At 27.4% G+C, this 15,601-nt stretch overlaps 2 protein-coding genes and 1 non-coding gene across 3 annotated transcripts in view; 2 read left to right on the top strand and 1 right to left on the bottom strand.

Annotated features, from left to right (window-relative positions):
- The window catches only part of LOC107459518 (uncharacterized), a gene marked incomplete in the record, with an annotated part of 4,313 nt that extends 4,110 nt beyond the window's left edge, over positions 1 to 203 (bottom strand). Inside the window, 1 exon segment of the mRNA XM_052252099.1 lies at positions 82 to 203. Within this exon segment, the coding sequence (XP_052108059.1) occupies positions 82 to 171 (90 nt within the window).
- A 6,087-nt stretch (positions 204 to 6,290) lies between these two features.
- LOC107459758 (dehydration-responsive element-binding protein 3-like) lies at positions 6,291 to 7,312 on the top strand. Its single transcript, XM_016078015.3, has one exon. It carries the CDS (start codon positions 6,448 to 6,450, stop codon positions 7,060 to 7,062), a length of 615 nt encoding a protein of 204 aa, XP_015933501.1. The 5' UTR covers positions 6,291 to 6,447; the 3' UTR covers positions 7,063 to 7,312.
- Positions 7,313 to 13,228: 5,916 nt separating this feature from the next.
- TRNAR-UCU (transfer RNA arginine (anticodon UCU)) lies at positions 13,229 to 13,301 on the top strand. The gene has a single exon. It is a non-coding gene; the product is annotated as a tRNA-Arg (tRNA).
- The last annotated feature ends 2,300 nt before the right edge of the window (positions 13,302 to 15,601 follow it).

Here is a 15,601-nt window from a genome sequence, read left to right as displayed (position 1 = left end):
ATTCTCAAATTAATTCAAATCAAAATCTTAGAACAAATTTAAAAATTATAGACAAACAAATCGAGTGGGGAATGACGGAACCTGAAAGATACGATGTGATGCAGTAGCAGTAGCAGCAGCAGCAACATACGTGTTGGTGAATTTCAGAAACACAGACCTGCACGCTATCATTCTCCACTCTCTCTCTCACACACCAGTGCAGAAACCCAAAGCGCACGAACACGCAGGACTCACGTGTCATTTTTTTTGTCTCAGAATATTTTTGGGCCTTTTTATGTGGGCCTTAACAATGGTTATACCCGTACTGGGCTTCACTTTTTTTGAAAACGAAATCTAAACATCCCTAACGGAAACAAAAAAAAGTTTAAGCATTACAGAGCACCGTCCAAAAAAAAAAACATTACAGAGCATAACAAAACTTTAAACAAAATATTATTTTATTTATAAATAAAAAATTGGGTTAACTATTATATTTGTCCTTAAAATTTTATCAATGAATTATTATATTAGATTTTTTTTAATTAGATCTTTACTGATAGTTATCAAACTTTGAATATAAAAATTTTAAAAATATTTTTAAGATTTATTTTGTTTTAATTTTGTCCTAAAAATTTTTTATTTGCATCAAAAATAATCCTGACAGCTAATTTTTTAAAAAATTTAAAATCAGTTCAACAATAATTATATAAGAACAATCTTCAACACAAGTAAATCAAATATAATTGTCATGCATTATTGTTATATTAGTCTTAAATATTTTAAAAACTTAACTATCAGTGGTATATATATTTAATTTGATGTAAATTGAAAAATTTTTAGATAAAATTAAAATAAAATAAAATTTAAAAAATATTTTTAAGTTTAGCTAGAACGTATATAACTCACCATAGGCATACCAAAATGCTATTTGAACATTAAAATTTGCTATTAAAATTAGTCACCAATATATTTATGTATAATTATATTTGTTATTATTGATTTTTTTTCAATGTGTATTTATATTTTAACATATATTTTATATTTATAATTAATTTTAATAGCTGATTTTAATGTATAAATAGCATAGTTGTATTTATATAGTCTTAGTTATTATCTTGTCATGCATGCATGGAAGTACGTATATACAATCATCCGTATCCATGTATGTATTAGATACGTACCTCAAACATGAAGGCTCAATGAATATGCATTTATATATATGAAGGTTTGGAGTGCCTAAAAAATGAAACAAATGTGGAATTGTTTTATGATCAGTGGCTCTTTGTCCTGATATCACTCTTGTTAAAAAGACACATCACATTAATTGTCATTAGCTGTAAATGATTCTTATTCCTGCCTGAGTTGGAATTTATGGTAATATTCCTAGCAATCATCACACTGGGATCTACCGTGTATCTTAATAAACTTATGGAAGCTAAGGCTAAAGATTTAAACGTATTCATTCACACACTTCAAGTAACTAAAGTTCTCATCAGCATTTATTTTGTGGAGTTTTCAAAAATAACAAGCTTTTGTGGCAGTGACCTTCGGACTATTTCGTAACAAACAAAACTTTCGCTATGGCTACAGAAATGTGATGTCATATATGATATATCACTCTTTCTCATAAAAAGAAAAGGTAAAAATGAACAAATTTAAAATGCTAATAAAGTTATTATGTTATTATTGCTGTGAATAATATTCTCTTAGATATTTATGTAACTCAACTATATATATGTTATTTTTTTTTAGTTTTAACGTTTTATATGTTTATCCAATTAGTGATGATGAGGCGAAATCTTGTAGTGAGAAGGGGGTAATGACCTCCCTAAATTTTAATTTTTGGTTATAAATTATATATAAATTTTAATTTAATTCTTTTAAAAAAAAATTTAATCTTATTTTATTATAAAATTATTAATATCTTTCTAATATTTTATCTAATTTGTTCTTTGTTCAATTATATATAAAAATAAAAAATTATGTTACGTGTACACCAAAATCAGCTATTAAAGTTAACCATCAGTATAAAATACATTTTAAAATATAAATATACATTAAAAATAAATTAAACCATACATATATTATTTATACAAAAATACATTAATAACTGATTTTATAATAAACAAATAACATTTTTAAAAAACAACAATTTTCATCATACATAAAATAAACTTAATCATGAGAATCTCATCATTCATTATCATACCCTAATTATTATTGAAGCAATTATATATGTGTACGAAAATGTTAAAAAAAACTTACTTTAATTTTTTAATATTTATTAATTATTATAATAATTAATAAATATTAAATAAAACATATTTTACTATTTTTAATTAATTTTTTTTTGTTATCAAATATTTTTCATATGCGTATTGTATATTTGTATAGTAATATGATGAGTCCTTGATTGATAATTTAAAAATAAAGTTTGATCCAATATAATATAGGATCCTGCTAGGAAGACAATGGACTATTTGTACAATGTGTACAATGGCTATTAAGTTATAAAATGAACATCTCCTATACTATTTAGAATAACCATTCGAGTACAAGGATAATAAACATCTTCTCAAAAAATTAATTTTGGGTTCACCAAAGATCAAACTCTTGACTTTTCGGATCTAGCGCTTTAATACCATATCATGATACCACTCATCCCAAAAGCTTCAGCTGATGGAAAAATGTAATACTAATGATTATATCTCTAATACTCCGTAAACCTCCATTGTACATATTGTATAAATATTTCATTGGCTCCTCATACTTTCCCATATAATATCTAAGGTGATAACTAAATTACAAGTTGTCAGATGCAGAAGATGGATCAAACAACTAACTCTTGTCTCAGAAATGTAGCAAGGTGCTAGTTATAGCTGTGTTTGTGTTTTTGTGTTGAAGCCTGAAGGCCTGGCCACGTGATCCAGCAGAATAGAGTGGGCAAAAATTGTTTCTCTGAATAATGCCATAAGTTTCTAATTAGGGGGCTTTGTGTTTTAGACCAAACAAAATATTATAAATATCTGCTCCTACGTTCAAGTAGTGTTTTGGGTATTCAGAATCTTGCATAGTGTTTAATTAAAGATAATGTCAGAAAATTAATACTATAGCAGCTAATTATTTCAGTTAATACTATAAAAATTTATTAAATAAATTTAATATGAAATCCATTAAAAATAACAAATTCAAATTTTATACTATCTTTAAATTAGTCTATATAATTAAAATAAAAAATATTAATTTAAACTAATTTATCTATGTTTATTATTTAAAAAACTTTATTAATATTTTTCTTAAAAACTAATTAACACAAAATGTAAATAATCGAAAATTTATTTGTCATTCTACTCTAATAATAATTGACGATGAAATTCTTAATTTAGAAGTTACAACCTCAAAGATTTATTTAATATTAGACGACTACTTTCAATATATATTATTGGCATTATCACAGTATTATTGTAGATATAATACGTTGCGAAATATTGGTAAAATATTGAAAATAATAAATTAAACTTTTCATAATGAATGTCACGACAATAGCGATCAATGTATACCAAAACTTCAATGTTGCAGAAAATTGAAAACAGTACGTAGCATATTTTAGTGTAATAGAAAAATGATTATAAAAGTATTCCTAATCAGTAATCATTATCTGTTTGGGAACAACATAGTATTCTATATTATATTTATTCCAACAAACACGCAATAATGTAATATCTCCCTAGTCTACACTCAAAATAAAGCACTTATGGAAACCCTAAGAAATTATGCTAAGTAATTTGATTGTATAATGCTGGAATTAGCATGCTTAGCTTATATATATTCTTTTATTCCTTTATGATGTATGGTCACCTAATTAAGGCTCAAATTACTCTTCAAGAATTTAACCTGTGAATATTTAAAAAAATATATATCATATCAATTTTTTTTTTATTTTACTAAATATGATATTGTGCATTTATATATGCATATACTATTATCATGTGTAGATTGATGTGATTTTCACGCTTACATATATCTTGAATAATTGGTGATGGTGATATAGATGGTGATGCTGAAATGATTTTTACTTTTAGTGCATCTAATTTAGATGTGTCATTTTCATAGTGGTAATGTGAATCGGGTGAAAACTCAGATACAGTCAATTTTATGTGAAGTTGATAGCTGAAAATCGTTAGATAAAAATTTAATCAAATCAGTCAAATCATCTAACCATTCTTAAATATCAATTTTACGTAAAATCAACTGCACTTGAGTTTTCACCCGCCGGTTTCTGAATAATCCATAGCAATTAGCAATTAAGGGTTACCACCCCCTACAAATCTAGATTCTAGAGCATTATATATTGGTGTCGTTGATTAATAAGCGAAAGCAAAGCAAACCTATATCTGTCTATAATCTATGGACTTGGTTATATATATGTCAATGTGTAGCTATGCTTACTAACTTACAAACAATGATTAAGACATTAATGGAATATTTAGACTCCCAAAAGATCAAGTGCGTTATCATCCCATGCATTCATTTTTCTTAGAATGGATGATTAAGACTTTAATTCTCTTCTATCTCAATTAGTACTATCCCAAGTCCTAACAATTAGAAACCACATAAATCAAAACATTTTATAATAATAATAATAATAATAGTAGTTTAATTTTAGTACAATAATAGTGTAAAAAATTTATACGATTATCTAGTTAGATTTATTTCTTTAAATATAAAAATTAATTATTTTTGTTGATATAATTTAGAGGATAAAATACATTTTTTATTTTTAAAATTTATTAAAAAATTTAAAAAAAATTTTAAGTTTTATTTTATTTCAATTTTATGTCAAAAAATTTTTGAATTGCTTGAAACATATCCTTGATGACTAACTTTTTAAAAAATTTAATACCAACTCAACAATAATTTCTCAAAAATAATCTTTAACACAAGTAAATTAAATATAATTGTCATATATTAATATTATTATTGAATTAGTCCTAACCTTTTTAAAAATTTAACTGTCAAAAATATATTTGATGCAAATAAAAAAATTTAAGAAATATTTTTGAAATAAATTTTGACGATAAAAAATATATTTTATTCTAATTTATAATTAGTTGTTTGTATAAATTTAGTTATACTGATAATATATATAAATTAAATTCTAATAATAATAATTAAATAAAGGAAAAAAACAAAAGAAAAAGAAGAAATGATGGTAAGAGTAGTGGTGAGTGTAGTATAGAGTTTGTCCAAGGGCTAATGAATTATGAAATTGTGGAAGGCAGCAATTGGATGTGAAAATCCTTTAAATAGGTGGGGAATGGGGTTTGGACAATGCACCAGACAATTTTGACCCCTAGAGGCTAAATAAGGGAGCACAAGAAAGGTGAGATGTGGACTTATGAGGCTTAGCCAGAAAGGCCAGGTTGATAGCATTAAATAAATAATTAAAACTTTATAATTAATAACAACATTGCTAGTACAAAATACTAAATACAAAATACCTGTGTAGGGCCTATGTTTGTGATGTTGTGTAAGATAGAAAAAATTAAGATTTTATCTGAAATTAAAAAATAAATTAAGTACGTAAAATATAAAATTTTAACAAAATTTAAATTGTAAAATTATTAAATTTAGTAAAAATTTTATAAAATTTATTAATTTATTTACAATCATAATATTAACAAATTTTAAAAATTAAATCGAAATCGCTACTACATCACCTGGTAGTGTTTTCTTCACTAGACAACCCTAATGGAAACATTAATTTCTATCTTTATGCATTTCCATTTTTAACCCCAGTATGTTTTATTACTCATAAAGTATCCACATTTCTTCACTTATTTCTTCTTTCCCTCCCTGAAAAATTCCCTAGTTTGTGTTTACAAGAGTGTATCATCAATCAACGTCTAGCTTGTAGCAACTATTGACCATGTTGTATAATACATGTGATAAAAAAAACTATATGAATCAAGTCGACTTTATTCTGATCTTCCCAATAAAAATGCTGCTCTCTTAACATTTTTCAAACTAAAATATATATATATATTGCAAGCTCAAAATTATTACAGTTATTTTTATATACAATAAATAATTAAAAATTTTAAATATTTTTTTAAGTCCAAACAAAACATAGTTTTGCTGGCACCTAAACTTTTAAAAAAAAAAATTTACCTTATCTTATATGTTAATATATATTTTATACTAATAGACTAATTTGATCGTAGAGCTTACATAGTTGAACATATTATTGGTAGGTTAAAGGTCGCTATATCTCCTGTATGGGAGCGTACCATTTTGGCTACAAAAAGCCTACTCATAAGCTATATTTCTACTCATCACACACTGCTATTCCTCTGCCTCCTGCCTCTGTTCTTGGCGCCTCTATATCAATCATTCTACTATCATGTACTATCAATATTCTTCTTCTTCTTCATCACAAACATTCCCCTTCTGATTCCAAATTCTACAATGGCTGAAGCTTCTACCACCTCCTCCACAACACGCTCCCCTAGAAAACAGAGCAAGCCCAAGAAACCCAGAGACTGCAGCAAGCACCCCGTCTACCACGGTGTTCGGATGCGAAATTGGGGCAAATGGGTTTCGGAAATTCGCGAGCCTCGCAAAAAATCTCGAATCTGGCTCGGCACCTTCGCTACGCCGGAAATGGCGGCGCGTGCGCACGACGTCGCCGCCTTGTCCATCAAGGGCAAAGCAGCCATTCTTAACTTCCCAAAGATTGCTAAATTGCTCCCTAGACCAGTCACGCCGACTCCACGTGATATCCAGGCCGCGGCCGCAGAGGCCGCGGCCATGGTAGACTTCGACTCTGTTTCCTCTGACTCGGACGAAGGAACAGAGGAAACAGAGTCGTCGGAGCTGAGCGAGATTGTAGAGCTGCCAAATATAGAAGAAAAGAGCTTCGACTCGGTGGACTCGGGGACTGAGTTCATGCTTCTTGACTCGGTGGACAGTTGGGTGTTCCCGCCAATGGCGGCTTCAACTTTGTCGGAAATGATGATGATGTTTGAAGCAGAAGACATCTCTGCCTCTGAGTGTGTGGTTCCAATTTGGGGTTCTGTTTAGTAGAAACATGAATCATTCAGTTCCAAAGTGTTTGGAGGTGTTCGTGAGTGTTGCCTCATTTTGCTATCATAATCAGAATGTTGCCATCAATGGCTGATTCGTTAATTTTGGTCTAACTGTAATATAATGCTTGCTTTTTCTCTGTTTCCTTCCTCTTCTTCTACAATGATCTTCTTTGTTCTGAGAAACTTTCCTATGATCAAATGATTTAAATCTTAATAATGTATAAAAGAGGTTTTAAATTTTTTTATCATAATCTTAATTATTGGAATCATGATGATATGATATCACTCATATCAGTGTTTACTCTCCAATGCTTATATTGTGTTGTCACTGATTTTGCCGTCACTTTATTAAGTTGTTTAATAAATGGAAAAGTCTAGAACCAGCAGTTTTATTGAATTTTAACCAACATATAACTAGCAGAGAAAAGTGAGTCATTGGATGAAATTTCACACCAATCTCACACCATCAAATCATCATTGATGATTAGTTGATGACTAACAATCACAAAAATTACTAGACTCCTAGCATTGCTCTTAATAAATTATTAATTATATAATTTTTATTTCCTGACAAAGTTACATTTATTCTTTGTGCATTATGCTTAGATAATTGAAAAATAATTTTCTTCATGATAATGAGTCATTTAATCAAGGATTATGAACCATTGAGAATTCTCCTCCCTTACCTACCAAAAAGAACTACCAATACAATATAGAGTTTTCTAGTATATCAATATGATAATAGTTTAAAATTATCATATGATAATTTAATTAAATATTAAATTATATAATAGTATTCAACTAGAAATTTCATTATATGCGATTATCTACTACAATATAAACCTAACAAAAAGTACCTAAATTAAATATATACTATGAATTTAAAATGAATAATAAATCATCAAGTTCTTAATATAGTGGTGAGTAAGGAAAGGTACGAACGAGGTTAACGCGTGATTCATGCTTCATGGCAATTATGCAATTCTTCATACATGATTACATGGTAAACAGTAGTACTTTATTCGTTTCCTATTATTATTAAATAAGGTTGTCGGAACTTATTTACTTATCACTGTTATCAGATTGAGGCATTTAAAAAGAAAACATCATAAATAAATATTATAAATTGACGGGTCTAAAAAATTATCTTTTCCGAAATCTCTCTAGCATATTTATTTTAATATTTTTAAATATTGTATGAATTACAAATTTGCAATTCATCATGCCTTTATAAATGTGATTTTAAATTCAACAAGGTTTTTAATATATTATTAAAGAATGTTTCATTACATATAGAAATTTAGTAAACCTCAACATTTTCGTCCATTACAAAAAATGCACGAGACAATTCATTGTTCAAGTTTTGAAAATAATACATTTTTCTCTCAATATTTAAAAATAATTTTATACTGATATTCAATTAAATGTTATTATTCTTTAATTACTATTTCTTATATGGTGGAAACTCAGTTACAGTCGACTTCACGTGAAGTTGATAGCTGAGAGCCGTTAGATAAAAATTTAGTCAAATAAGTCAAACCATTTAACAGTTCTCAACTATCAACTTCACGTGAAGTCAGCTGCACCTTAGTGTCCACCTTCTTATATACAAGGCTTACATTGGATAGGAATTTAATCCTTTTAAGAACATAAGTATTTGAAAGTATTATTATAGGGAGAAACAAAGAAACTAAAAAAAAAGTGTGAAAGTGTTACGGTCCAGTTAAGCTGACATCTTGTCTAATTCGACTTGGTGTATAAGACTATTCGACTCGAACGGTCGGTTTGACGAGTGTCGCGCGTTCGGACCATGACCCGGACATTTATTCTCCAGTAACTAGTTATCTGATAGTTGGAAAAGAGAACTTTTAAAAAAGGCACCAATTCTGTGAGATCCGCCCTACTGATAGGATATATATCATTTTACTCTTACTGTTATCTGTATCATTTTTTACTTGAGCGTGCAGGTAACACCCCCTTCACACCACAACAATTTAAAAAGTCGTCTGCCCTCATATCTCACTCACCAAACACCAGATTCAGACCGACCTCCACTATCTCATCTTGAGAACATCTCCGACCCATCTGAGACACGAAAAACCAAACAAAAAAGTATTTTTATTATTTGATCACATTTACAAAATGTCCTGCCATCTATCTTCATCATCATCCATCAAATAAATGTGGAAGAAATTAAATTATCAATGATACTACATTATCAAGTTATTTTAATAATACGTATTTAATTAAATTAATCTTTTAATGATTGATAACTATAAATTTTAGTTACAAAAAAAACATAAAAATAAAATTGAATATAAAAATAATTTATTTATCTAATGTTTCTCTTAAACTATACAATAATAATATAATATTATTATTGAGGACATGATTTCGGTAGCAATAGTAATTCGAAGTTTATCTTGCAATGCAAGTTGAGAACATTATCTAATCTTTTCAAAATCTACTTTTCATCCACAATCATATAATAATAGTAATGCTATATGATTAATAAAATTTATCAGTTTTAGTTAATTTGAATGATTTTAAATATTAAATATTAAATTTTAAATTTAATATTCTAGTAATATAAAAATAAGATATTTAACTAACGTGTTAGTTAATATTAATAAAAAGTATTGTCTCTCAAACATTTTTTTTATGCAGTATGAATTTTTTTTTCCTTCAAACTTAGTTTTTTGTACAACAAAAAAGAAGATTAAATCAATTGAATCAATACCAATTGGATTTTTAAAAAGATAAAATACTTAATATTGAATATATATATATATATGTCACATTATTATTATTTGATCATAATATATACTTCATCTAAAAATATTTTGTCTACCGTTCATTTTATAATTCTCCAAATTATATTACATAAGAGATATTATTACTGCATTGCATGCATGCATATGGTGATGGATGTCCACACAAAACACAAATAAAAAAGCCTTAGAACTAGGCTTTGTTTTTGTCACTTTTGAATCTTCCATGCAAGTTGAAGCTTACAGCACTGTGAATGTGTCCCCAATAATATTATTATTAACAATGCCATGCATTGTGTGGGTCACTACACTGCTATATTTTACGTTCTTCCTACCTATTCCTATTAGCCTTTTATATATGATGTCATCATCTCATTTTTAATTTGTATTAATTCCAAGAAAATGCTAAAAAGTTAATAAAGGGTAATACAATAGACACAATTAGTTAGTATTAACTTAAATATAAAGTATATATTAATGCATGGAAATAAAATTGTAATGTCAAGTTTGATTTAATAATTCAAACTTCACTACATTTTGATACTTAAGCTACACTATATATCTTCGTCTTTCTAATGATTCCATTCATCATAATAAACAATTTAATTAGATTTTAGATTATTCCATTATTTATGTGGTATGGTTTCATGCCGGACCACACACTTTCACTCACTACATCATTAAAAACTAAAAAAAAAAAAAGAAAAAAAAGAGAAAAAGACGAGACACACGAAATTGGACACTTTTTCTTTTGGGATAGAAAGGGTAAGATTAAGACTATTTTTTTTAATTTTGGGTACAAATTAAGACTATTATTTTAGTTGTAGAAATTTTATGAAGTATATATCTTTGTTTCAAATAACTTAATTGATGTATGATATCATTTTTCAATAAATTGAAATATTAATTGTTGCATACCTGACTTCCAAGTCTAACGACCGCTCAATCTTAAAATGATATGATGTTTCTAACTCCATATTGATTAAGGCTAGATCCAAAAATCTTTGTATGTGCAATACAATCCTTTTGAATTTTTGAAATTTAAAATTTTTGATTTTCTAATAACTATTTAACATATAACATAAGCAACCAAATATATAAATAAGAGAGTTCTGAGTTCTTACAAGTACCTAACTCATTCCTATCTTATTAATTCTATTTGAGTTATATGTTACGTGAGAAATTGATCTTCTCCAATTTTTTTAATACTTGAGAGAATACAGTGTGATTTCTCACTTTTAATTTTATAAGTTGGACCAGAAATAAATAAGAAAAAGAGAATAATAAATGGTTAAATTAAACATTGGACACCATCTAATTATTTTAATGGAGAGAATCTACTCCCTGCTACGTGTATACTAAAATTAGCCACCAAAGTCAACTACTAATATAAAATACATGCTAAAATACAAATACAGATTGAAAATAAATTAAACTACATATATATTTATACAGAAATATATTAGTGACTGATTTTAGTGACTAATTTTAATGTACAAATAGCATTTTTGATTCTATTTCTAAGATTCATTCTGATTCGATCATCATATTATCTCTACAGATCATCCCACTGTAATTAAATTAGAGACTGCAAAAGTTACCAACTTAAAAAATAGTGGATTCCAACACTTTAAATAACTCACCAGCTCAAAGAATAATAGATCCTAATGCTTTAGATAACTACGAACATCAACATTTTAAGAACACAAAATTCCCGTATTTTTCCTTCCTTGATGCATATACATTTGCATTTTACTTCAACAAGATCAACATTGGAAAAAAAATAAATAATCCATTAATTTACATCAATGTAATATGTTGGCTATGTGAATTTTGTACATGTAATAATTAAATGAACACATGGCATTATACATAGGATTCAGCAAATATTAATTGCAAGTTTAGGTTGAAAAGGACAATGGACAAAGGAGGCAGCAGGGGTTGGTGGTTTTGATTGCTTTGTCTTCGTAATCGCAATCTACCATGACATGTGTAACAGTTCTAAAATTTTTATATTATATTATATTCTACTCAATCATTGCCACCAATGACCAATGTCCTCAATTGCTAATAATTAAGTATTTGTACTGATATATATTATTATGTAAAATTGTATATTATTTAATTTGTTTCAATTAGTTATATACTTATATGTCATTTTTTTATTTTTAATATTGGATTAATAATAGTATTTTTTTAAATTGTAATTTACTGTTATATTTTTTTAAAATATAGGATTATTTAATGTACGGAATACAAATCGGACCGTTCGATTTTTAAGAGATACAAAAATTAGACCGTCCGATTATTAGGTACACAAATCGGATCGTTCGATTTCTGTATTCAGACCGTCTGATTTGTGTTGAAAAAATTAAAAAAATTTGGAGTTCGATTTATGTATTTCATATTTTTTTATTTTTTCAACACAAATCAGAACCAAATTTTTAAAATTTTTTAAATACAAATCAGAGGGTACGATTTATGTACCTCCCATAATTTTTAAAAAATACCAAAAATTACCACGTTAAAGTATAACACTCATTCTACTTCTATATCTAAATTTTTTAGCCATTATATGTTAGTTATTTATTTGTTTAATTTAATTGATGAAATATATATATAAAGGGTTTCAAAAATACCAAGTTTCCGTAATTTTTTAAATAAATATATTGAAAATAAAACTTTATGTCTAATCACTGGGGATAGTAGCCTTTATCAGTATGATTCATACTTTGAACCAATTTTGTTAATGCAGTTGACGATTCCACATTTTTGGCAAAGTACAACTAAATAAATCTGAACTTGGTGGTTAAGATAATTTAGTCACTGCTTAAAGCTAGCTTAGCTGTTTAGCAATATAGAAGCTAAGGACCAGAACCTGCTTCTTGTTCCTTTCTCATTTATTTTAATTTATTTAGCATAATTATTTAAATTACTTGGATTTTCTTAGCTTCTACGGTTTCATTATTATTAGATATTGATTAATTATTTGTATTCAACAAATTAAAAATGATAATTTAAAAAAAATAATATAAAATTATGATGGTTGTTGAATCAAATAGAGTGACATGACATATCTATCACATAATTCAGTCACCAAAAAAAAATCTATCACATAATTAATAGTTAATGATAGTGCTTGAAAGTTCAATTTGATATTCTTAGTGAGAAATATTAAAAACTATCAGAATTTATTATTTTAATTTAACTAGTAGTAGTTAGTCATTAATGTATAAAAATATATTGTTAAATTTTTGAATTTAAAAAATTAAGTTAATAATTAAAAATAATGATAAAAAATAATAAATTTTGCTTTTTTTTAATAGTTTTCATTATTGGTGTTATCTTAGTTAATATTATTAAAATTATATTGTTAATTGTTCATCAACAGCGCCCATGGCCTAATGGATAAGGCGCTTGACTTCTAATCAAGCGATTGTGGGTTCGAGTCCCACTGGGCGTGTTCCTCTCTTTTTCAAATTTTGTTAATTAATATATTATTTTATTGCCTCGATTACATACATACTCTAATCTCTCCATCTCAGTTTTTTTTTTTTTGGGTATATTCGTCCTCAGGTTTCAATCCACTACCGTCATGTTTTAAACAATGTAAAATATATGCTTCTAGATGGACATAAAAATAAGAAAAATGCTACTTGGAGACACTGATTTGAGTGAAAATGGGAACATTAACATGTGATTAGATTCTTTTTGGCTTAACTATATGTCTTCATTTTCCTGCCACTAGGCACTTATTTTTCACTATGATAAATCCTTGCTTGTTAATTTTCTTTTTAAAAAAATTAATAAAGAAAATTAAGAATTTTAACATAAAGCTATTTTTAAAATATATTAAAAATATAAACACATTAAAATGATGAGCAGTAATGATAATAATGAGTTTGACAATTTGCGCAAGTTTCTCGAACGGTGGAAACTCAAGTGCAGTCGACTTTACGTGAAGTTGATAGCTAAGAACTGTTAGATGATTTGACTGATTTGACTAAATTTTCATCTAACGACTCTCAGCTATCAACTTCACGTGAAGTCGATTGCACTTGAGTTTTCACCTTTCCGAATAATTAAGTACAAGCCGTGAGATTTAAATTGAAAGCTGTATGGATAAAACATTATCTTCTTATAAATCAAAGCCGAAAGTAAAATAATGGCCAAGCTAAGCTAAATAACAATATAATATAAATATAATTAAGTTAATTTGGTGGGACAAGATGTATGTGTCCCTTAACGCTTGCTACACTGAAACAAGTGCCAAATATTTTCAACGCAACGTGACTTGCCAACTTGGATTCATGTCCTTCTTCCATGAAAAACGTGAACCAAATTATGGATTTTACTAATGATTATGAATATTTGCATACACTTGTCTATTTTGCTCTAATGAACGTCAAACATATATATATATAAGTCATAATTTTGTTACATTGTTTATATATATGACCCGCATCTTTGTTCCTGTTATATTTTGTCCATAGATAATTAACATGCATACACTAAGAAAATTTGAATACAGTTGGCAAAGCTGAGGGAAGTTGGATGCCTCACGAAAACAAAAATTTGGGCTAAGATTTGGAGAATAGTAATAATTAATTAACATGCATACCCTTCTGATTATGATTATATTTTTGTGTCTGAATATGAATGAATTGGAGATAGAAGTCACTTCATTTTCAATTGCATGAAAATTGCATAGTGCTAATAAAGGAAATATTCTACAGGGATTGTGATCTTGAAAGTTATGGTGGTTTTGTCAATGGTGGGTTCTTATAATCATTGTCAAGTCATTGTACTACTACTTTGTTTTGCCTAAAAAATTTAATTTTATTGCTCTTTATTCCGTTTTCAAGTTCTCCAAACTCTGTTTTAATAGAAGAACTTAACTAATTAAGTATATGATTGACGAGTTAATTAGACCATCTCTAATAAAAAATTTATCCTAATTTTTATTTATGACCCACCTGTCATAAAAAATAATTTTTACGTCATAAATAGTAAATAGGAATCCAAAGTATTTTTCTTTTTCATTAGAAAGAACTAACTTTAGTTTCTATTGCGGTCTCACTTCATTATTAAATTAATTATTATTTAATTATTTAATATAATTAATTAAAATTTTATATAATTATTTATTTAAATAATAATGACAAGTTATTATTAGCTATCTCAAATATTTCTATTGAAAATTGTGTGGAACCCAACTTTATTTCTGTCGAACGGTTGGGAACTCAATTTGTCAGAAAAAATATAAAGGAAACTCAGTGTTGGAATTGCTCTTAATATATGCACACCAAAACGAAGAAAAATTGAAAGGGAGAAATAATTAAATTAACAGAGTTTGTATGTGTGAAGAAAAATTTAATACAAGGCTAGTGAACGTTGTAATAATAAATATTTTGTTGATACTCAGAACATACATATATATACATTATTATATGTCACATATATCAATCATCATCTTGGAAAAGCATTTGCCATATAGCTAGAAAACAAAAATATTTGCATGTGTTTTATTAGAAATTAAAGCCATTAGCTGTGGATGACAACTGTGAATTTTTTTGTAGTTTCAATATCTACATTCACTTTTTAATGTCAATCAAACAAACACAATATTTGGAGTGATCTTATACTGATAGGCCATTATTTAAAGAGGCATTGGTGGATTGATTCCCCTTCCATGGTGGGTTCTCCCGTACAACCAATAATTGCAATGTAATCAACAATGTTCCAGTTTAGATTTCCTGTATA

The sequence above is a fragment of the Arachis duranensis genome, chromosome 7 (assembly GCF_000817695.3).
Source record: "Arachis duranensis cultivar V14167 chromosome 7, aradu.V14167.gnm2.J7QH, whole genome shotgun sequence".
Classification (NCBI taxonomy): Eukaryota; Viridiplantae; Streptophyta; class Magnoliopsida; order Fabales; family Fabaceae; genus Arachis; species Arachis duranensis.
Note: the sequence above shows the minus strand (reverse complement) of the source record. Positions and strands in the feature narration are given on the sequence as shown.